At 35.5% G+C, this 25,312-nt stretch overlaps 1 protein-coding gene across 1 annotated transcript; it reads left to right on the top strand.

The window, feature by feature from the left end:
• The first annotated feature begins 2,669 nt into the window (after positions 1 to 2,669).
• On the top strand, positions 2,670 to 12,001 carry LOC123524683 (uncharacterized). Its single transcript, XM_045303043.2, has 4 exons — positions 2,670 to 2,877; positions 8,842 to 8,958; positions 9,802 to 9,927; positions 11,570 to 12,001. Exons 1-4 carry the CDS (start codon positions 2,751 to 2,753, stop codon positions 11,782 to 11,784), a joined length of 585 nt encoding a protein of 194 aa, XP_045158978.2. The 5' UTR covers positions 2,670 to 2,750; the 3' UTR covers positions 11,785 to 12,001.
• Positions 12,002 to 25,312: the final 13,311 nt, after the last annotated feature.

Raw genomic sequence — 25,312 nt, 5'->3', positions numbered from 1 at the left:
CTCTAGTGACCTCTAAAAGGGACCTATAGCCCTGCCCCATTTGAATTAATTTGAAAGAGGCTACAGACTAAGTCTGATAAAGATTTATCAAGTGGTTCATGAGAAGAAGTTGTAAATGTTTGTTTCTGTTTTCAGCTCTAGCATCCCCTAAAAGAGTCCAAGTGCCCACATTTAGATAAAGATCGGACCTTGCCAGGATGCTACAGAGCAAGTTTGAATAGATTCTGACGGGTAGTTTCAGAGAAAATGTTTGAGTAAATTGTTGACAACAGACACCAGACCATCTGTTTATAGCTTACCCTGAACCCTTGGATCAGATGAGCTAAAAATCTGAATACTTTAAACTTTTCTTCTCATAAAGTGCTTGATCCTTTGCATTCTTTTAAAGTCCTTGTTTAATTTCATTTAGCTTCTTGCCCTTTAGTATCCTGTCACCACCACCAAGCACACACCCTGCTCCCCACTCTCCAACCCCCTCCTCCCCATAAACACTGCCCACCAAAAAAAAAACTTAATTTTGCTTTTTCTTTAATTTTGCTTCCGTCTTCAGATATGACCCTTCGGGCGTAAATTGCCCCACAGAAGGAGTGGAGAGGGCGGTGAGCTGTTGTCGATTTGGTCATAACACTAGTATGTACCTAAAGTCCAAAACTACTGAAATGATCTTTATTAAAGTGTTTCGCAGACTGACTAAAGACCATTGAGAGCAAGTGCATAAAAACTGTAACTCCATCTTGCTTTCTATTTGAACGATCTCCATGTTTTTGTGATATTAGTTCACAACACTTTTGTCTTGAGTAAAACTCTAGTCCTTTTGAAAAGATTTTGTTAATGACAGAGATTATTGAGAGGAAATACAATGTTCATGAAAAATAACACATCTTGCTTATTTTTTTTTACTTCTCTCCCTTGTTTAATTACTAATAACACTTTTGTCTTGACCTAACTCCAACACTATTAATGGGATATTGTTAGAACTCGAAAAATGACAGAGGATAATTTAAGGAAGTATATTGTACAGAAAATATAACTCTACCTGGCTTACTCTTAATTATCTCCCTTGGTTGATTTTCTCATAAAACTTCCATTCAAAGCATAACTCCAGAACTACTAAAATGATCTGTTAAAACAGTCCACGCTAAAAAATCGTACTCGGCTTTATTTTCTATTAACAGTTGATTGAGGCATAAATCTTCAAGTACTGAAGGAAATTTATTCAAATTTCACAGACAGGATATTGAAGGGAAGTGCAGTGTACAAGAACCATGACTCGGCCTTGCTAACTTTTTAAGTTACCTCCTATTATTTAACTTTTTCATTTACTCTCTTGTTCAAAGCAGAATTCTAACACCATGAATAACATTAAAACAAAAGAGATAAGCAGTCAATTTAGAGAGTTGTAGTTCATGAAACATATAACTTTCTTGTGAAAAACAAAGCTAACACTCATTTTACTAGGACAAGTGAAAGGAAAAGTAATCCCGCATATAATCAACATACAATACAAGCTACAATTAAAGCTCTTGTACTACAAAGTAGGTATTCAGTGACAGATACATGTACTTACCTGTGCTTATTTTACCTCTTGGTATAACCCTTTTAAATGCTGAGTGCCAAGCAAGGGAGCTATACCCATACCTGATTTTTCACATCTTTGATATGACCAGCCGGTAATTGAACCCCAGACCTCCGCACACAAAGCAGACACTACCACTGAGCTATTGAGAGAGTGGTAACACTGTCATACTATGAAATCAGGGGTCATGAGTTTGAATCTGATTGACCCTCCAACTTGTATTATTAACTTTGGATAAGAGTCACGTGTATGGTAGTCCAAATTATATGATGTTTGAAGACAGTGTGATAACTTTGACTGTCACTGTCCTGTCAGAGTAATGTGGCAACTAAGAAATATCAGATCATAAAATATGAAGCCATCCTGAAAGGTTTAATTTGTATATATAATTTACACCTGGCCTTCAAAAAACGGAATAATCATTGATGGGAATATATGAACCTGAAAATCTGATATTCTAGAACATGTCAAAATAATGTTATCAAGCAGTTGGTTTCTTCATTTGATATTATCTTGAATTAATGCTGTTCAACCTTAATATAGTCATAATAGTACTAAATAGGTAATCAAGCAGCACTTCCAGGCTAGTCGGATAATGGCGGAAAGAAAAAAATCCTCATTTTTTTCCCAGTTAAAGTGGCATTTTCATGTTTTATGTAAGCCAGTTCGTGTTTTTGTTTCATTGTGGGCCTAAACTTGACATTTTAGTAGCATTTTCGAGGAGATTTTTTGCATTTATAGAAATGTAAACAAACCTTATTACTCATGTGTTCATACCCACATTTTAGCTGTCAGTTTGAAAGATTTCCATAGTGTTGACCTGTCAGACAAAAAATCTCTTCTAGGAGATCCTACTTTTCTTGGTGGTTTCTTGTGGTTTATAGGTCATACAATATCATAAGGCCTTACATATCTTTTAGTAATCTTCTTTGAAATGGGCCTGGCTATGCGTTACAGCTCTCAGAAGATACATTGTAGTTAATTTTATATAGAACTTGTAGCAAATTTATTTACTACTGTACAGCCTGTAGTTATTGTCCGTAAGTATCACGGTACGTTACAGAAATTATCCTAGTCTGGCCCTACGCAGTAATCTCCCCTTAAGCTGCAGTGGTAGGGGAGGTAATCGCTGCACAAAAATTTCTCTGGACGTCGGCATACAAGACATACAAAAATGACGTCTGTCGTGCCCAAGGACTGGGAAAAGAAACATAGCAGTTTCAATTTGTTATTTGCTATGCCAGACAACATAAATCAATCAAAAAAAATGATTGTCGGCTTTGGAATCGGTGCCAAAATAGGTGAGATTCTGAAGGTCATGTTTGTTGTTAAACTGGTGCTACAGTATTCGGATAGGTTTTAGGCATATGATACCACAAAAAAAGCTGCTGTTCTTTATTCTGTATGATATTGAGACACTTCCAATGCCTGCAGCATGCAGCAGGACCCATTTTAAATGACTGTCACTTGCATTTTTTTTTAAGAAATTGTATTGACCATATCGACATTATTGATAAATCCAGTTTTCCGGTATTTCCGTACATAGGGTCAGGGGGGTCGGCGAGATTAACCGATATAAAGACCGTGTACACTGTGAGCGATTATTTTTGCCAGAAGATAAGAATTTATGAAAGATCTTACTTTCTCACAATGGAAATACTATTCTACGACTTCGGCAACATTGTTTTTTGCAAAAATAATCTGTTTATCTTGAACAATGCAAAAAATTTCACACCTTCGGTATCGAGCCACGGAAGCGGCAGTGTAGAATAAAAGATAAAATTTCAAAAATAAACTAAACTTTGAGGATATTTTTGCTATATCTTAATTACAACAATGTTTAATGATAATCTGCAATACTTTTTTTTATTCATTTTCTTTGTTTAAAACTTTAAAAAAGGATAATCTAAACACTACCGCCATGTAGCGTAATGGCCGATACCCCCCTCACCATGAAAACGGGAACGGGCGTTTATTAGTGGTTTATACCGGAAAACGGGATTTTATCCATAATGTCGATATCGTGAATATTGTGAGTCCTGAATAAAAATCAATTTTAAGACTATTGACCATATCAACATTATTGATAAATCCCGTTTTCCGGTATTTCCATACATAGGGTCAGGGGGGTCAGCGAGATTAACCGATATAAAGACTGTGTACAAAATGAGCGATTATTTTTGCCAGAAGATAAGAATTTATGAAAGATCTTACTTTCTCACAATGGAAATACTATTCTACGACTGTGGCAACATTTTTTTTGCAAAAATAATCTGTTTATCTTGAAAAATGCAAATAATTTCACACCTTCGGTATCGAGCCACGGAAGCGGCAGTGTAGAATAAAAGCCGACCAGTCATAATCGGAAATCGATTGTTGATTGTACTGATGTAGATGTTGATGTAGATGTAAAAGATAAAATTTCAAAAATAAAGTAAACTTTGAGGATAGTTTTGCTAGTGATGAGAATCGGACAGCTGAAGCAGAATCGATTAATCGGTCCGATTCTGATCTCTCTCCGATTCGATTAATCGAAAGAATCGGAACCGAAAGATCTTTGGTAATGTGGCAATATGGTAGTAACAGCAAACTTTTCTCAAGACCTTAAGATTATTTTATGACTACTTTTATTACTTTTTATGAAGAATTCTATGACACAGCTGCTGTACGGTACAGCCTTTAGCAACTGCTGGGCAATTATGACCCAGTTGTTCGAATCTTTAACCGGCTGTTAACCTATCTGCTGGTTAGATCTTGATTCAAAATATTTGTCTTGATTGATTTTTTTATTTCACTATAAAGGCAGTCCTTAACTCAAAGATTTGTTTTTCAACTTCTTCTAAAATGTCGACATATAGCCTTAAAAGTTAACCAACCGACAGCTTAACCGGCTGTTCAAAGGTTGAGAACAAATAAGTCCGAACTGCGATCTGGGAGGAACTATTGGACCAAATGCAAAAGTAACTAGAATTCATCTTTTATCTATGACTCAAGGCCTGGGATTCAAGTCATGCTAGATGCACAGCCAAATTTGACATGGAATATATGCTGGTGACATTGCTGGCAGGTCTGGAATTAGTTTATCATCTTTTTTTAAGTAAATCCACTATTTTGTATTGAATGAATAATAAAAGCTTGACAAATAAAATCTGAAAATTATTTCCAATGAGAAAAAAGTGGGTGGGGTACCTTCGTTGATGTACGCTTTAAAGCATATTTTGCAAACAACTCTAGTAGTATCAAGGTTTTCCTTAAAAGGAGCCAACACCCGGCATTCAGGCTTCATGCAGAACCCAAAATATTTAAGGGCGTCTGATTTTTTACTGCCAGGGCAACAAATTTTTATTATTGTTACGATCATGACAGCTGGTCTGACAGCGTTCTCCAATTTAAAGAGCAAATATTTTGAAATACTAACCCAAAGATTATAAAAAAGCAAAAGTATTTAAGCTAAACAGCGAGAATATCTGAAAAAGTCCTGAAAGCGGGATTTTAATTTTTTAACAAAATCATCGACTAGAATCGATTCTTTTTGGTCAGAATCGATGTCGCCGACTTTGAAACTTTGGCGATGATTAATCGAACATCGGCGACAATCGGAACATCACTAATTTTTGTTATATCTTAATTACAACAATGTTTAATGATAATCTGCAATACTTTTTTTATTCATTTTCTTTGTTTAAAACTTTAAAAAAGGATAATCTAAACACTACCGCCATGTAGCGTAATGGCCAATACCCCCCTCACCGTGAAAACGGGAACGGGTGTTTATTAGTGGTTTATACCGGAACACGGGATTTTATCCATAATGTCGATATCGAGAATAGCAGAGATGGTGTTTGTATACAAATCTGTTGTATTTTCTATTTTTAGAACTGATAAGACTGTGATCGGGTGGGCAGACGCCAAACGTCCATGTTTTTTGTAAACAGTAATGTTTTTCTAACGGCCTATTCTTTTTTAAAATACAAATTCTATCAATATTTTTTTATCATTAAATTGGAAAGGTTACAAAACCAGCAATTTAATTACTTTTAATTATCATTTCGAAATAAAATGGATTAATTATGAATGCTTAACTTACAGTGTTTTCTAAAAGTTTTTAACATCACTATCATGACTATGCCGCTACTAAAACTTAAAATGGTTATAAATCGATTTAAAAAAGATATTTGAATAAGAAAATATGAAAATTGTAGGCATCCAAAACTTTTTAAATTTTGAAAATCCATAAATGAGCGAAAAAGTTATTAAAAATTCTGATCCCATACACAGACGATGTAAAAACATTGTTTTTGCCCACCACCAGCATGACCAGATAAACAGATGTTAATGCGTGACGTCATGGCGATCTTTCCTATTCAGCAGGACTGTTACGGCATTAGATTTCCTTGACCTCATGAGTGTTGTGCCACTTATTTTCGTTATTTGTGCGACAGTCATGCTGAATACTTATGTTATTTGCACAACAATGATTGTGCATGGAAATTCATGCTGATTACTTTTTCATCCATCAGACTAAATTTTTTAACATATTGTTATACCGTTCACCTGTATTGTCATGGCACTTGATATTCGACTTAACGATATTAAACAAAAAGCAACACAGCAGGGTTTCAGAAATCCTATGTTTGGAGCCCGGGGGCTACCAGAAAATTCTGTCGGGCTACTAATTTTTTCAGAGTGTGCCCGCCGGGCTACCTTGAAACTCTGTATCGAGTAGCCCGGAAATCAATAATTTAGTGGAGTCTTCAAATACGATTTTGACAGTTGTCTATAATCCCCTTGTTTATCAAGAGATACACGCCCGAGGCTTAATTATCTTATCACCTACTGTCACGATCGGCAAACAATTAACCGTTTCATCGTACCCTCAGGCAGATGTTTACAAAAACGTGCACAAATGATTTTAGACTGATCCAATAACATTGAAGTCGCTGATCGGTTTTGTTCAAAACAATATGCAAACCAGTCTTAAAATTACGTCATTTTAGCGCCACCTGCCAAAGTGTACTTTCGGTTTCGCTGACCTCAATATTTACCGAGCGATCAGAAAGAACAGATATTTCAGTTTAGTGCTTACACTGATTGTTTATGCTTTTCAATTTAAATATTTGCATAAGCGACCATGATTTAGCAAAATATCAGAAAGTGTACAGAATTTTGGACAGACATAAATTCGGATATTAAGTGAATACACAGTGCCAAGAAACTGAGAGATGTTATATACGCAGTTATAGTCCGTTTATTGAACTACACAGATGTTTAGAATCAGACAGAATAATTAAGTCAACTTTAAATAATTTTGAGATAAATTACAATTCATACAGCTCTAAGGATCGAATTTGCAAGTTTATAAAAATTGATTTGCATTTCTTTTATATTGCCATGTTGCAATAGCTATCAGGAGTACTCCTGATAATATTTCTCAGTTTAAATACATGAAGTTTTATTTTTTAAAAGGAGTAATGAAAATCGCTATTTAAGAGAACAAAATTTATAACAATGTAACAATGTGCGTATGGCTAAAATTATGAAACCTCTAATAATTTAATCATTCCATCCACTGTAGTATAGAAGCACATAGTAAATAAACCGAAATGGCCATTGCCAAATGTTAGGGCTACCAGATTAAAATTTTGGTAGCCCAATGGGCTACCAATAAATTTGCAGTTTTCTGAAACCCTGCAACACAGTGAAGTATTTCTGGTCTTTACCACAATATTTCATGCCATATGCATCAAAAACTGTGTAAAAATGAATCGGACATCATCCAAGAAATAATCATTGTGTACTTAAAAACAATCATAGGCTATAGAACACTAAATATTATTCAAACATTAAAAAGTCTAACTAACAGGAACACTCGAAAGTCATTAAACATTTTATATGAACTGTTGACAAATGGTTAACATTGGCATTGTCGCAAATATACTCCTCTGGGCAGTGGACACATATGATCTTTTGCAAGTAAATTACAAGGTCACAAGGTCACGGGTGTGGTCATAATTTATCGGAGACTAACTCTGGTACAATCACTGATTATTTTCTACCTGATACTTAGTTAACATGTTCCAATTAACTGTTCAATATTGTGGGCGTAATTAGAGGAGATGGTCCTGGGGTCCCGTGTGCTAGAACAGACTAGGAGCAATCTGATTAGAGGGACATAGTTAGAGAAAGCCCCCCGGAACAGAGAGAAGTCCTTTTAGATACAGGCCTGTCTGGCTAACTTAGCCTAGCTCTTTGCGAATAGACAGTAGTTTTTTAACATGCCAGGTGTATTTGCACCAGTACATGCAAAGATTTTCCTGGGAATAACCAGTACTGTAGCATCTCAGAAACTCCCAGTGCCTGGAATGGGATTGGAACCCAGGACCTCTGGATTGACAGTCAAGCGTGTTTCCGCTAGACCACAGGACCATTTAGATATATCAGGCGCTCTCATTATATTAGTTTTAGTGCAAGTTTGAAGTGTTGCAGACAAGTGCTACTGTAGAAGGTAGCTTACTATCATCAATGTATTTATTTACATGTGAGCCGTGCCATGAGAAAACCAATATAGTGGCTTTGCGACCAGCATGGATCCAGACCAGCCTGCGCATCTGCGCAGTCTGGTCAGGATCCATGCTGTTCGGTTTTAAAGCCTATTGCAATTGAAGAAACTGTTAGCGAACAGCATGGATCCTGACCAGACTGCGCGGATGCGCAGGCTGGTCTGGATCCATGCTGGTCGCAAAGCCACTATGTTGGTTTTCTCATGGCACGGCTCATGTATTAAAATGAATGTTTCATGTTATAAAAATAAAGCCAGCAGGGTCATCTCAACAGGTGACTCTGATGTATTAGAGGGTAAACAATGTTTCCAGCTGACCATTGTTTACTATTTACATTGTAAATTTAGGGAATATTTGCTTTAATCAGAGTCGGGATAACTGAATAATTTTTTAAAATGAAAAACATTGAAAAATCAGAAACAGCATACCATCTCATTGAATATTTAACAGTCATTTATATAATAAAGAGCTGTTTATCATTTATAGGTATATTAAACTTTAATGATTTTTTCTCTTATTAAAACTAGACGGTAAGGTCTCTAGGTATCTTTCAGTGGAGAACTGAAATTTAGTCAGTGTCTGTCCAAGTGCTCCTATTTATTGCGGAGCCTTGTTTTGACATCTGTTGTAAAATAGCCGTTGTCTTAGAGTATTGTTACCTAATGTTTTTTATCTCTGTATTTTATTCAGGTTTTTTTGTTGCAGGACTAGCTGGTTCATGTGCCAATATTCTGTTAACACCATACACAACATTTGAACAGATTCTTTATACAAGAAAAATGTGGGCACTTCTAACAACATCTAAAGGTTTTATGGTAGGAGGTATGTAAATTTACAAATTTTCAGCCTTCCTGAGCAAAAGACTCAGGATGAGCTATTAGTAATGGTGGCTACACTGAGTTATGGCATCAAAATGTTTAGCTTACATGAGACTGTTGGACCAGGATGATGACTAATTTGGATGGTATGGTGTCAGTTGTCTGTCTGTTGTCTTTTTCTCACAAACTTGATTGAATTTAGCAAACTTTAATAATTGGAAATATAGTATCACATCAAGGGATGCCACTCAAACCAAAAGGTGATTTGTGATGATTTGCAGTAACAGATTGGAGAGCAACAATTTCAGGGTGAATTCTTTATTTGCTGTCATAGGAGTAGAAAATAGGTTTGGCTTTTCACAAAGTTGACACAAACTGTAGTATGATTACAAGTTGTTCAAAAACTATTCACCAGTTCTACTAAAAAAAAGAAAAAAAGAAATGGGCACCGTTTTAGCACCAAAAATTAAGAGGATATTCATTGATTATTATTTAGTTTTTAGATTTAACTGCATTGATTTCAAATGTCAGTTTACTATGCTTGTCATAACTTTGGAAAAGAAAAATGAAATTATACTGTCATTGATCAGTTTGGATAACTAACAAAATAAAGCTATTGAAATTTTTAATTTGACTGGTTGAAAATTTTCAAAATTATGCCCCATTTTTGCCTACAGCATGGGAGGGCATTAATTTTAGTCTGACCTGTAGGGTTTAATTGATAAAAGTGAGAAGTTAATACTGGTACAGACTATAGAGCTCAAGGAAGGTTAGTATGTTTACTTACCACATCTAGCTACGATTTTGATCAATTTTCGAACATTTTTCTTCTACATTTATGTTACAGCATTTTCTGGATGTATGTATGTTGCAACTGCGCAGCAGGTTTGTCGTCTAAGAGGTAACAAGGATGACTGGATCAACCATTTTGCTGCGGCATATGCTGGAGTTCTTCCATACTCTGTACTTTTCAGTAAGTATTAGATTTTCATAAAAACATTATTGTAGAAAAAGAATATAATACCGGTATCTAAGATAAAAGTGTTTAATGCCACTTTAGTGTTTCATCATTTCTACTGTACTGTAGGTTGGAAAGTGATTTCTGATTAATCATTTTACCTTCACACTGGCAGTTAAGTGTGGCAACTTTGCTAGATTTAGCTTTTTTGAGGCATCTATGGAAAGTCGAAATGCATCCATGATAACATGTTTCGTTTACGATCATGTCATGGACATTTTTAATGACCCTTAAACCTTTTTGTTGACACGTTTTTACGTTCGATTAATGCCCCCAAAATAAGATAAAACTATCAAAATTGTTACTCTTAACTGTCAGTGTGCAGGTAAAATGATTTCTTATTAGACATTATTTTGACACTTGACAATATATAGGCTTGTGTTTAAAATTGCCATTTACTAAGAATGATTTGTTTGCTCAAAATCAAATAGTTGTAACTTTTCAACTTATTTTTCTAGAATTGAAATTGCATATCTTATTACTGATTAATCAGTGTGAATTTGTTTTCTATTCATTATTATTCATGTTTTTGGACATATTGCTGTTATAAATATTAATGCTTCTCTTCATTAGTGGAGGTACACTACTGAGAAAAGTAAAACCTCCAAAGATACTGCCAAATCCACAGTAAACAACATGAGAAGGTCTTATGGTTAAGGAGTATAATTATTATCAAAACATAGAAATATTTGATAAACAATTTCTTTACCAAGAATCTACCTGTCCATACATGTTCTACCGTACTGTCCTGTATGACTGGATACTTAAGTTATTCTCAAAAAGTTGTCCCCCCTTTACACTTGAATGCCATTTGTATGGAAATAAAAAGAAACAATTGCTGAAAACTATGTTCCCTTTAGCTATGTGAAATTTTAGCACTATTATTGTAAATGCATTAAAATGAAGATATGTAACAGTTCTTGAAAATGATGAGTTTTAAAAGGCGATGAACTTCCGGAATTCAATGCATAGTACAGTGTATATCTGTAAACTGACAGTTGTTTTATAGAGTAATAAACATTATTATACCAGATTTATATTACTATACCAGATTTATACAGCACCCTTTTCATGATAAACACGTTCAAAGGCACTTTACATAGCGCAAAGGCAGCCACTCAGGGTGCCAAATTTATCCTCTACTAGTACAGAAACAGAGAGATCTGATCAGACGGACAGAGCGATACAAACCATCCCAGAACAGAGAGAGAGAGAGAAATCCTTTTAAATACAGGCCTGTCCAGCTAGCTTAGCCTAGTTCTTTGCAAATAGACGGTCTTCTTCTTTAACATGCCAGGTGTATAGCACCGATGCACGCGAAGACGCATTTCCTGGGAAGAACCAGTATTGGCCTCTTAGTTAGGTGGGAGACACTCAAGAGCATCTCAGAAATTTCCAGTGCCAGGACCAGGATTTCGAACCCTGGATTGACAGTCAAGCTGTTACCACTAGACCACAGGGCCACCATGTTTTATGTTTATGCTTTATAATTATGTTGTTCTGATTTCATGTAAAATAACACTTTCTTTCTATGATTTGGTGTTGTTGGAATTTTTTTTAAGATTAAGACTTAAAGACTTTTGGTCTTTTATTTCAGAGCAGACATGGAAGTTTTTCTTGATGGGCGGTACAGTATTTGGAATAGGAGCTGCCATTGCTAAACTAAGTGGGCAGTCAGACTTGATTAAGAACACCTATACAGCTGACAGGTGTAAAGAAACTCCCACAAAATACCCGGAAATATACTTGCATTATCATGTGCTTAAGGAACAGAGAGAAGAAAAACAACGCCAGAAGAATTTGTTAGATTGAAAATTACATTTAATAAGTTATCATGGTGTTTTATAATTAACCATACTAATTGTGAAGGAAATTAAGGGTTAATAACAGCTCGTATACCAAGGATCTGCAGTTAGATTTTGATATTTCGTTATTATACAGTGCGGATATTTTCTTCTGTTAAAAATTGATGAAAAGAAATATGCATTTGAAAATGTTATGTAGTAATAAAAAGGACTTATTTGGTTTATATTGTATATTTGATTTAAACTCTCATGAACAGTGAGCACATGGTGCTCAGGTTGAGTGAGTGTGACTGCCTTTTGTCTGTCATCTACATATTTACTGTAAATACTCTAAAAGTCACAATTGTTGGCCAATCTCAAACGAGGTCAGAATGCTTGCCTCAGTCAAATCTTGAACATGTACAGGTAAAGTGAAGTTGTGAAAATATTGTTAACATTGCATAGGCCATAGTCTTTACCAGATATACATGAAACCTAGTCTTATGAAATTTAGTTAGTCTTATGAAATTTAGTTAGTTTCAAAACAGGTTCACCTTGGTAAGGCCAAAATGTAGGTCACTAGGTCAGATTATAAATACTGTTGGTTACATTCTGTCCCAATAGGCAACTTTTCTAACTGATCTGCACAAAAAATGGCTAGATTGCTGTCTTGATGAAATTTAGGTCTGGTTTGAAACTAGGTTATCTGGGGTCAAAAAACTAGACCACTAAGATCATAGAAAAACTTTGTTAACACCCCAGAGGCCACATTTACATGTATACATGATCTTCGTGAAACATGATTAAGGGTTTGATGAAATGACAGAAAGGCTTTGTTGGGCACCCTGTCTCTAGAGGCCGCATTTATACCTGATTAGAACCTTGATTAAACCACAGAAAACCTTTGTTGAAAGTCCATTTCTAGAGACCACATTTACAACCTGAAACTGCAACTTGTATTGGCATAATATCTTGGTTCCTTTCGAAAACTGGCCAGATCCCATCATGGGTTCAAGAGTTATGGCCCCTTAAAGGGCCAAAATTTGCTATTTTTGGCTTGTAAACACGATAGAGACAACATTTTGCAATCAATTTTAATCAAACTTGTACTGGCATAATATCTCGGTTCTGTTAGAAAACTGGCCAGATCCCATCATGGGTTCCAGAGTTATGGCCCCTTAAAGGGCCATAATTTGCTATTTCAGCTTGAGAACACGATAGAGACCATATTTTGCAATCAATTTTAATCAAACTTGCACACAACTTGTATTGGCATAATATCTCAGTTCCTTTTTTTAAACTGGCCAGATCCCATCATGTATTCCAGAGTTATGGGCCCTTAAAGGGCCAAAATTTGCTATTTTGGCTTTTGCAGCCATATAGAGACTTCATTTATGGTTTGATTTGATACAAACTTGCAACATATCTTTTACAATAATAGATCTTGGTTTCCATGATGAATCTGTCAGATCCAATCATAGGTTCCATATTTACAGCCCCTGATTGACCCTTGAAAGAGCCAAAATTTAGAGTTACTGCTCCTGAAAGGGGCAAAATTTTTTATTTTGGCCCTTTCAGCCATATAGAGGTTTCATTTGTGCTTTGATTTGATACAAACCTGCATAGAATGTTTATCTTGTTGATCTGTAAGCCAGGTTAGAAACTGGGTCATGTGGGGTCAAAAACTAGGTCACCAGGTCAAATCCAAGGAAAAGCTTATTAACAGCCTAGAGGCCACATTTATAACCCTATCTTCATGAAACTTGGTCAGAATGTTTATCTTGCTGATTCCTATGCCAAGTTCAAAACCTGGGTCACATGGTGTCGTAAACTAGGTCACACGTTCAAATCAAAGGAAAAGCTTGTTAACACTTGAGGCCACAATTGTGACCATATCTTCATGAAATTTGGTCAGAATGTTTACCTTGATGATTCCCTAGGCCAAGTTTGATACTGGGTCATATGGGGTCAAAAACTAGGTCAGCACTCAGATCAAAGGAAAAGCTAATTAAGACTGTAGAGGCCACATTTATGACCCAATCTTCATGAAACTAAGAATGTTATCTTGATGATTCCAAGGCCAAGTTTAACAGGTGAGCGATATAGGGCTATCATGACCCTCTTGTTACTGTCTTGTGATTTGCAGAATCTCATTTTAAATCCTCTGTAGATTATCCATAAACACATTAGTGTTAGTTCTCTATTTCTTATGTCTGTCCGTTTCCATTATGAACTACTTTATCAATTCTAACATGAGAAAAGCTGCTGATCTAAGTAGATGAAGATTCACCAAGCGGCTCATGAGAAGAAATCGCTTATGTGTTTTTTTTTAGTGAAAAAGCCTTTGAACAGTCGAGTGTTGCTGTCTTCCAAAAGCTCTTGTTTTGTTTCACGTAAAGTCTCCTTACAGGCTTGACGAGAATAGCCAACATGTGGTTGTTATAAATACACCAAAGCCGATATATACGCAACTCCGATATATCTATCGAAAAATAAATCTTACGTTTTACAGAAAAGGCAAAACAATTTCTTTTAAACAACCACTAGGAAACATTTGCGCAACAATCTCGGTACGGAACAAAATGTGAGGAAAAACTTAGTATTAAACTTAGTATTATCTATATGATAAATTGAAATTGTATATGAAACAACATGTATAGATTGTTTGCATCTTCAAAAGCGCCCCAATTTCAGTAGAAATTCCTTCGTCATGTGTTCACATAAGATAGATTGAACTCTAAAATATTTATCAAACAGACTCGTATGATGCGCAATATGGAATTCTGAGAAGAATTGACATTAGCTTTGATACATTTGTTTTAGAACTGTAATAAAGTGTGTCCTATTTGGCAAAATTTAGTCTTAGACATCCTAGATAAGGGAACGAGTATAAAATTTCATAATGTTGCACTTGGAATCGAATTTAATACAATTATTTTTTTAACAAAATGGCATACTGAGTATCTGGAAGTACAGTAATGAATTTAAATTTCAAAAAAAATCCTTTCCACTAAAGTTATTATTCTCATTTTTAGCAGGAAAAGAGGTATTAAAGGATGGACTCCAAACGAATGCCCGTTTTATGTTGTTAGTTTTTACCAGATATAAAGAGAAACAACTCGAAACTATTATTGATCGCTTGCGTTGACAGACTTATCTTGCTCTTTCTAAGGTAAGCATATTTTAAGTTGTCTTAAACTTAGATCATGCCAAATGTGTTAAAAATATGGCCTTCGACTGGGGGTTTGGGCTATTTCTGTTCTCTCAAACAGTTAACAATGTCAGATTTTGATGCAGTTCCCATAGAATTGAAACATCAGGGTATTATCACTCTAATCTATACACTGTATACTACTGTACTTTCACAGTCTTTCAGAACACATTGTTCAGTAGTTAGATGTTATCATGGTTTTAAAAAAAACAACCACTTTGTATAGATAAACTTGTCACCTAAGACCGGGAACACTGTTTAGAGGTTTCTTGACAAAGACATCCAATGTAATGTCTTGTAGAATGGTCATTTTGCTATGCATTTCATGCCGGAAGTGTTCATTACGTGAAGTTCTCTTTATGGAACGTTTTATTCGCTCATAGAATGTTCCATTATGTTATCTATCTAACAGAATGGTCATATACATGTTGTGTCTTATAGAATGGTCATTTCAAATACGTTCAAGAACTTGCATGTCCGCGGTAACCGTTTTACTTTAGGCGAAAAACAGGGCATATGAGCCGTGCCACGGGAAAACCAACATAGTGGGTATGCGACCAGCATGGATCCAGACCAGCCTGCGCATCCGCGCAGTCTGGTCAGGATCCATGCTGTTCGCTAATAGTTTCTCCAATTCCAATAGGCTTTAAAAGCGAACAGCATGGAGCCTGACCAGATTGCGCGGATGCGCAGGCTGGTCTGGATCCATGCTGGTTGCATACCCACGTTGTTGGTTTTCTCGTGGCACGGCTCATATAACTGTTTAAGCCCGTTCTGACAACTTTAAAAGCTTGTTAAAAACTTTTACAACTCGTGCACACACTGAAAGAGATTGAAAGTAGTTCTTACAATATGTGGGTTCCTGGCAAACTGGATAGAAAATGGACCAATGTATCAAACTACTGAAATGGGAGAAAATTGTACGAGGCATATTGACGACATTGACGACAGTGTGTCATTGTCCTCCACACCCGAGTCGTATGGAGAAGTTGTTAGTTACTTTTTTGCTTGGTTTAACGTCATAACGACACAATAATAGGTAATATGGGACTTTTCCAGCTTTTGAAGGTGGAGGAAAACCCTAGTTACCTCTCCGGGAATTATTACATCACACGCTGTCACCTGGATTGAACCATTGACCTTCCGTAAGCTAGCTGGACAGCTTCGTAACATACCCTGAGCAACGTTCTTCACTACTTGGCAAAGGATGTCCCATTGTTTAGACCAAGTTAATCAAACAAGTAATCAAACATAGATTTAGTAAGGCGCCGTTTTCTTGAGATAACTCCAGGAAGTCCATATTTGTACTAGGTTTATTTAATGACTTAAATCTAAATAATAAAAAGTGACTTAGTGACATTTTTGTATAGATTTACATTATTAAAAATGCACAAAAATATGAAATAATAGCAGCTATAACTGCTTTAAGATATAGCATGCACATCATAATTATGTTGTCATTAACCCTTAGCCTGCTGGCGGCAAGTGACTTTGCCTTTGCGACCAGTGCAGACCAAGATCAGCCTGCACATCCGTGCAGTCTGATCATGGTCTGCACTGTTCACTATTCAGTCAGTAAATTTTCAGCAAACACCCCTTTTAACTGTTAATGGTTCTGTCCAAAATGAAACACGGACAAGTTCATTATAGAAATTTAGCAGGGTAAGGGTTAATATCAATGAATACTACAAAAGATCATATTCAACTGTTTTACTTCTGCATGCCACAACCTCCGGCGGCCCTTCTATTTATATACATACCATGCGATAAATCTGATGCCGAGCCTCAGTGTTGGTATGCACCCGCATACTATCCTGAGCCCGTGCAAAGCGTAAATACCTCGCCACGAGGCATACTATCCTGAGCACGTGCAAAGCGTAAATACCTCGCTGAGAAGCGTACTATCCTGAGCACGTGCAAAGCGTACATACCTCGCCGAGAAGCGTACTATCCCGAGCACGTCCAAAGCGTAAATACCTCGCCGCGAGGTATACTATCCTGAGCACGTGCAAAGCGTAAATACCTCGCCGAGAAGCGTACTATCCCGAGCACGTGCAAAACGTAAATACCTCGCCGCGAGGCATACTATCCTGAGCACGTGCAAAGCGTAAATACCTCGCCGCGAAGCGTACTATCCTGAGCCCGTGCAAAGTGTAAATACCTCGCCGCGAAGCTCACTATCCTGATCCCGTGCAAAGCGTAAATATCTGTCCGCGAAGTGTACTATCTTGAGACCGTGCAATGCGTAGTCTTATAGTGTGTATGACCATTTACGTACAATCAGCTGAAAAAATGGTCATTTACATACAGTTGACTTATGGAATGGTTATTTACGTGAAATTCTCTTTTAAAATGGTCATTTACGATACATAGCTTACAGAAAAGCAATTTTCATTACGTGCCCCATAGAATGGTCATTTATATAGGATAGCCATTTGCATTAACGGACAGGAAGGTCATTTGTGACATGTATTTCAATTATGGAATGGTCATTACATGTAGTTAGTTTATAGAATGGTCATTTACGTATAGCTAACTTTACTGTTATTGTCATTTACTTGTAGTTGGCTTATTGAATGGTTTTACTTGTGCCTTATATAATGGTCACTTTAGACCATTTACAAGCAAGTAGTTGATAGAATGATCATTTACGTGAATGGTCAGTTACATGCAGTGTCTACAGGAAAGTCATTTACGGTAAGCAGTTTATATGTAGAGAAAGGTCATTTCCGTTATGTACCTCAAAGAATGGTCATTTGCATGTAGATTCTTAGAGTATACTAAGTACCTAACAAAACGGTCATTTATGTGAACTTTAGTTATGGAATGGTCATTACGTGTATGGTCATAGTGCTTTCTATATCAAAAGGAGGATTGTGACGTAGAACAGCCATTTGCATATTTACAATGTCATGTATGTAGCTTTAATATACAGAATGGCTATTTATTCGTAGAAGCTTATAGAGAAGCTATGTCGGCGCTTATCAGTGTTTTATCATTTGGTCAGTGACTATATCAATAAAGCCATTTGATTTTCAATAAATATTTCAGACTGTCTCACGATAACCTTTATCAGTAAGTTTTAAAAGCCCTATCGTAACTATATCACTTGACCTTTCGTGTGCAATTTTTAACTCGATCCTATACACCATGCTTCTGACTTGTTCCTATATTCATTACAGTTCTATTTAATATTTGTTTGTCTGATTTGCTTTATTCATTTATAATGTTGGAGGGTGTCTGTCGTGGATACAAGAAATATTTCTACGCTATATCCAAACTAAAGTTTGCTTCTTACCCAGAATAATTGTAGACTATGTTTACTACTGGTATGAGGAAAATGTTGCGGAAAATTTATACACCGTTATTATGCGATATTATCTCCTCTTTTCACAGTGAATTTATTATCAAATAAAAGAATGTCATATCAACAAACTCCTTGGTGACACAGTAATGTCAGTATTACTGAATGGGTCACTTGCCTAGTACCACAGGGGCTTGATATCTGTACTGAAGTCTTAATAAATAAAAACAGCAATTATGGTAAAGGACGGGGGTGATTGCGCTTACGAATGTGTGTGCATGAGTGGGAGGAGATTTGGTAAAATGGCCAGGTATTACACGAATGAAAATAATTATTTTGATAAAATCATGTAGATCTATTAGTTTAATACTGTTTAGAAATATGCTTTTATGTTTCTTGAATGGAATGTTTTCTTCCTAATGTTTCCCTTCCCCAACAATGACCATATTGTAACTAGATTGTGCAAAAAATTATCAAGACGATCCTTTGGAAGAAAAGAATACAACCGTGACAAGAAAAATATAATTGCAGAATCTTTTGATAAGAGCCATAAGCGGAATTCTATTAAAATATGTATGGAATGGATTCTATGTTTTCAAAGACCCAAAAAATATGACAACACTAAGTTAGTCCAAGTTAGTGGAGACTTTTGCAGCTGCTACACGGCACTTAAAGGTTGTTGTGACAGTTAATAAAATATGTGTGCCATGAGAAAACCAACATAGTGGCTTTGCGACCAGCACGGATCCAGACCAGCCTGCGCATTCGCACAGTCTAGTCAGGATCCATGCTGTTCTCTAACAGTTTCTCTAATTGCAATAAGCGAACAGCATGGATCCTGACCAGACTGCGCGGATGCCCAGGCTGGTCTGGATCAATGCTGGTCGCAAACCCACTATGTTGGTTTTCTCATGGCGCGGCTCATGTAAGAAGTTCTTATGGAAGCACAGAACGCAACCAAGCAAAAAAAAATAGCAATCAGATCATGAAAGGTCATAACATGTACAACAACCCTACACTCCTTAGCACCAGTTCGGCAAAATTCTAGTGACCGACTCAACTATCTTTAGTTCGGTAATTATTTGAACCAATTACCTACCTTTATACCTTAAACAAACGTGAATATTCTTCATTTTTGACGACAGTTAATGGAAAGCTAACAGCCCCCTGTGAATGAATCATTCTATATTGGTCTATCAATACTACAAATGGAGCTCACGTTTACTAGATTACTACGGGGCTTTACTTTACACATGGGTTACGTTTACAACTGACTTTTTTCTCTTAATTTTTGGTTTTATTGGAATAGAACAACTTTCAAAGGCATATAGCAAGATTAACACAAGGTAAGATCTTCCTAAAAAAAAATCCCAAGTGAACGGAGTTCATTATGCAGCCGGCGTTTTGGGTCGAATTGTTTAAAAACGTATATGACCAGCTACATTCTATATGGCCTTAGACATCGGCAGAATTTTTTTTTTTTTTTTTTTTTTGTAGTGCTGAGAAGTTAGCAATCAGTCAAATATTTATTATTGATCAAGCATTTACTTTTATACTTTAAAGGTGTACGATACAGAACTGTTTTAAAGCGAACTGAAAAAGTATAGTTCGTTTCTATGACACACGTGTTTCAGTTTCCCAAATTAGGCTATTGGATTGCAGCCGAAGCATGTAAATGATTTGTATAAAGCAAACTTCATCACAATAGAAAATAAAAGGTTTCTGGAATCGATTCTCTGTGTCTCACTGGACAGTTATGTCGCCATCCGGGCCAGTTGTGTCGTAAAAAATATATACCGTCATATTAGCGCAAAAAATGAACTTTTTAAGTCTTTCTTTAAGCCAACGGAGTTATCCACTTTTTTGCACTGAAGTACAGTAATATTCATTTGAGTGCAGTTTATATAACTAAAGCTGTATAAAAATAATTTGTAGAATCTATTTTATTTAAAAGCCGAATATTTAAAAGATAAATCTATTAAGTATAACACTTAACCGTCACTATAAGACAGAGTTTAAGATCGCACGGTGAAAAGGACGCCGTAATTAATAAACTGTCAGAGGAAATGAAATAAAAGTTTTCATCTTACTGACAGCACTCCGCCAGCTACATACACTGGCAAGCCGCTTGTCACTTGTTACATGATGTTTTCACTTTATCTTAAAGGTATGTGTGTTTACTTTTTTTGGTAAATATGTCTATTTTCAAATGTTTGAAATGAAAAACTTTCTGTAAGCCTTTAGTTTTACGACCACTTAGAGTGTTGGACGACAAACATTAAAAACAAACAAAGGTTTAACGCGAGAGATGTGTCTATTTATGATATTAGAATATTTGAATTATGAAACAAAATCTGTGTGAAAAGTGTCTAATTAATTCTGAGATGAAACATGGTCAAGGAGTGCGACTTTGTACGCGGAACTTTCTTTTAAGCAGCAGACTTCCGGTCTACAAACGGTGTCACATAATGTAACATATTCAGGGTGGCCACTTTCGGAAGACTAGACACATAAATTATCCCACGTTACGTCGACGTTTCCCTGTTTTAAGTACAGGACGTTAATGAATTAAAGGGAGAAGAAATAACAGCTATGAAGCTAGGGCGGATAGCGTACCCCAAGGGGACAGGCAATTATCAAAGCGAAAAGGTGGACATTATCGCCACGTGGACGTAGCATAAAATGTGACGGTCAGCTTGTTGGACTTTAGTAGGTAGTGGACGCGTATCATATCTACGGTTAAGACAGTGATAAGGGAATAGAAGGGTACAGGCCTTTCATGTATAGTACTCGACATTTTTGTTTGTGAATACTTAGTATGGGACCACGCAGAGAATGGAGAGCAGGGACATTTCATTAGTACCAGTTAATCTTTGGAAATAATCAGGTACCTTAATCTTACTTTCTTTAAATTATTTAATGCGCAATTGTAACTTTATGCAATTAATGTTATGCATTTTCTTCAGAAATGTAACTTACAGATATTTCGATAACTTCTATGCTGATATTAGTTAACGTTACCTAAAAGTAACAAAAAGGCAAAATAAGTTAATACGATCGTCTTTACATAATTATGTGAATTGCTACAAGAAAGATGTCAATCTCTTTACGCTTATTTGCATTTTTGTTGTAACTTAAACTTAGACACACAATGGAAACATTCTCTTTGTCTCATTCACCGTATAAATTCAGATTTAGACATTTGGTGTTTTTACTGGTTTTATATACCTCATAGGGGATGTGAATTAATATTCATTTCTTTATTTTTCTCCTTACTCTGTATTTTAAAGTTGATTTCATTCGAACATGGAACAGAAAATGTAACTGGTGGTAGATATTAACAAGTTATTAACTTATTTTAGTTTGCAGCTTAAAAGGAGCACTTTTCATCCAGTATTTTTAGATATGATAAAAGTATACAAGGAGTATGGAATTATGCATATATAAAGTCATACATGTATTCTTAGCTTGCTACGCAATACTAGTTTAACACCATTTATTTTGGCGCTCCTTGAAAGTATCTTACGTTATTTACAAGGTTAACAGGGTTAACAAGGTTAAATGTCATTAACTCTAGGAAATATTTACCTAAGTACGGGCATATATTTGTAATAGTGTTTATTGCCGTGTACAGTTTATGATGTCCACGAGTAAAATCGCCATAGGTCAATGTCATCAATCAAAACTGTTTACGATCATGTATAATGTCAGTAGTGGTCATTTAGCCCTTGGACAAGTTGTGGTCAAAGCTAGTCGAGATCTCACCGTTACCTGGTAACGTAAGATAACGCGTACCTTAGAAGATAAGGGCTCTAATCAGATAATATATGTCCACATTGACAAAGTTTGCTGACCATATTTTATTACTTTTGCGAGATAAGAACTAGTTTAACTGTTCAAGTGTACCTATGTAAACAAAAGTCATGTCCGTACAAACACAAAATTGTTTCAAACACGTTTAACATATATTTGAAATATTCGCGCCTCAAAACAGCGTAGTTGTTTTTAATTAGGTCACGTAACACTTGTCTTTTAGGTTTTTACCTCCTTTTTTTATACAATTTATAAGAGAAACATTGCATTTCCGTCTCTTCAGAAACAGTTTTAAAGGAGCTTTTAAAAACTAAGATGTTCGCGGCAAAACAAAGTTTTAATGATTATTTAAAATAACCAACACAATACAGGTAGATGGTATAATGGTAGAACAGACTTTGACTCCATCGAAATTAGTTATAACTAAACGTTAACACAGAAATTTCATTGCGTAGAAATTAGTTACGTTTAGAACAGAAGAAAGTTACGCCGAAATAAGTCATGGTAAGAACAGAAGATTAAACATAAATTTGTTACGGTAAGAACACAGATTAATTGCATCAAAATTAGTTACGTATTGCACCAAGATTAGTTGCGGTAGGAACGGTTAATTGCATCGGAATGTTACGTTAAAAACACAATTTAATTGCTATGAACTAAGTAATGTTAAGAACAAAAATTAATTACATCAAAATTAGTTATGTTAAGCAGAGAATTTCATTGCATCGAAATTAGTTACTTTAAGAACAGATTTTTTTTTCTTCGCCGAAATGAGTAACGGTAAGAACATAGTTACATGTACTGAAATTATAATATAGTTGATTACTTCATTTGGCTTTATTCAAACATATCTGCATACCCGCATGTTGTATTTGTACAATACCGTGGGTGAAAAATACAATTATCTGTCTTTTTTGTTTTTGTTGGGTTAAACGTCGCGCCGACACAGTTATAGGTCATATGGCGACTTTGGAGGAAGAGGCCAGGTGCCCCTCCATGCATTATTTCATCACAAGCGGGCTCCTGGGTAGAACCACCGACCTTCCGTAACTCAGCTCTCTGTCTGTCAGTTAGTTATGTAAAGAACAAAATTTAATTACACCAAAATTAGTTACGTTAAGGAGAGAACTTAATTACGTTAAGCAGAAAACTTAATTGCATCGACATTTGTTACGGTATGAACAAAATTTAATCGCAGTGGGTTTTAGATCATTCTTTTTTTAAACCAGTCTTGTTGCAAAGAATACTGTGAAGCGGACATAAAAGGTTGAATTTTCGATGCACTTGGTTCATTTTTATTTCATTTTAAAGTGCAAAACCAGGTAAACACCAGTTATATCAGCGTATCCTCCCGCGCAATGCTCCTAAAACACATTTGGTCATTTTGGTATTAAGATAATGAGCAATACTAAAGATATTTGAAGCGATGTTGCGCGTTGTTTTCGGGGTTACGACACTAGGACGCCTTTGCTATATTCATTCATCATTTATTTTTCAAAACTTTAAATTTGTGAGAGTAAAAAACGACCACTATTTTTACATCCAGTTTGCATTGTTTTCGACTATTAAATGTGATATACAAAAGTTGTGCTCTATTGCAAAAAAGAAAACCGCATCTATTGGTGTAGAATTCATTTCCAAATTTTCTCGAATTCAACTTACTTAGTTTTAAAAAACGGCAAGAGGTAAAAAGTCTCTTCTCGACTTCAGCACAGAGCATAAAGTTTACTATATCAGGGCAGAATTAATTATTTAACTAAAGAGCATTTGTAAAACTTGTTATATTATTTTCTACTATTATTATTACAGGAAGAACAAAAAAGAAGACAGGGGGAAATGACCGCATATTATGATATTAATTAATGTCATGTCAACCTATTTCACTACAATATATTCGCAACAATATATAATCTGGATATCATTACTATATAGGTTTTATCCAAACAATGGTCACAGGGAACTTAACGCCAAATGTGTTCTTGCAAAATAAGCACTTTCCTTCTCCTCTCGGAAGGAAAAGATGTCTACTAAAAGATAAAGATAGCATATTTGATCACCACTTTCAAGCATATTTGGTCCCCATTTTCTAACATAATTTGTCACCACTCATAGCATATTTTGTCACCACTTCTAGCGTATTTTGTCACCATTTGTAGCATATTTGTTCACCATTTTCTAGCATATTTCTAGCATATTTTGTCACCACTTCTAGCATATTTTGTCACCATTTGTAGCATATTTGTTCACCATTTTCTAGCATATTTTGTCATCATTTTCTAATGCATTTTGTAAGCATATTGTTTCACCATTTCCTAGCATATTCTTAGTCTCAACGTTCTAGCATATTTTTTTCACCACTTCTAGCATATTTTGTCATCATTTGTAGCATATTTTTTCACCATTTTGTAATCATTTTCCAACACATTTCCTAGCATATTTTTAGTCTAAACGTTCTACCATATTTCATCACCATTTTCTAGCATACTTTCTCACCACTTTCTAGCAAATTTTGTCACAATTTTCTATTTTGTCACCACTTTCTAGCATATCTTGTCATCAGTTTCTAGAATATTTTAATCACCACTTTCAAGCATATGTTATCACCTTTTTCTAGCATATTTTATAACCATTTTCTAACATATGTTGTCACCATTTTCTGGCATATTTTATCACCTTTTTCTAGCATATTTTACCACCACTTTCTAGCAAATTTTGTCACAATTTTCTATTTTGTCACCACTTTCTAGCATATCTTGTCATCAGTTTCTAGCATATTTTATCACCGTTTTCTAGCATATTTTATCACCATTTTCTAGCATATGTCATCACCTTTTATAAAGCATATTTGTTACAATTTTCTAGCATTTTTGTCAACATTTTCTATTTTGTTACTATATTCCAGCACATTCTGCCATCACTTTCTACCTCATTTTGTCTCCATTTTTGATTTAGCGAGACTTATGAAAACATTTTCAACACGTTCAACCATTTCACTGCATGGTGAGTGGACCTACACAAGCATTTTCAAGTCTGTACCGGTTGGACAACTCTAGACATGTGATTTCAGTCTAGTTTTTGATCTCATCATATACAGTTCTATGCTTATTTTGCTCATATTATACTAGTATACACCTTTTCACCAAATAAAACTTAATTTAACATAAATAAGATTAAATATGCTAGAAAATGTAAATACAGATGGTCTGAAGTATGTCCTACGTAAGATCA

The sequence above is a fragment of the Mercenaria mercenaria genome, chromosome 3, assembly GCF_021730395.1.
Source record: "Mercenaria mercenaria strain notata chromosome 3, MADL_Memer_1, whole genome shotgun sequence".
Classification (NCBI taxonomy): domain Eukaryota; kingdom Metazoa; phylum Mollusca; class Bivalvia; order Venerida; family Veneridae; genus Mercenaria; species Mercenaria mercenaria.
The sequence above is the reverse complement of the archived record's forward strand: the minus strand, read 5'-3'. Positions and strand labels throughout refer to the sequence as shown.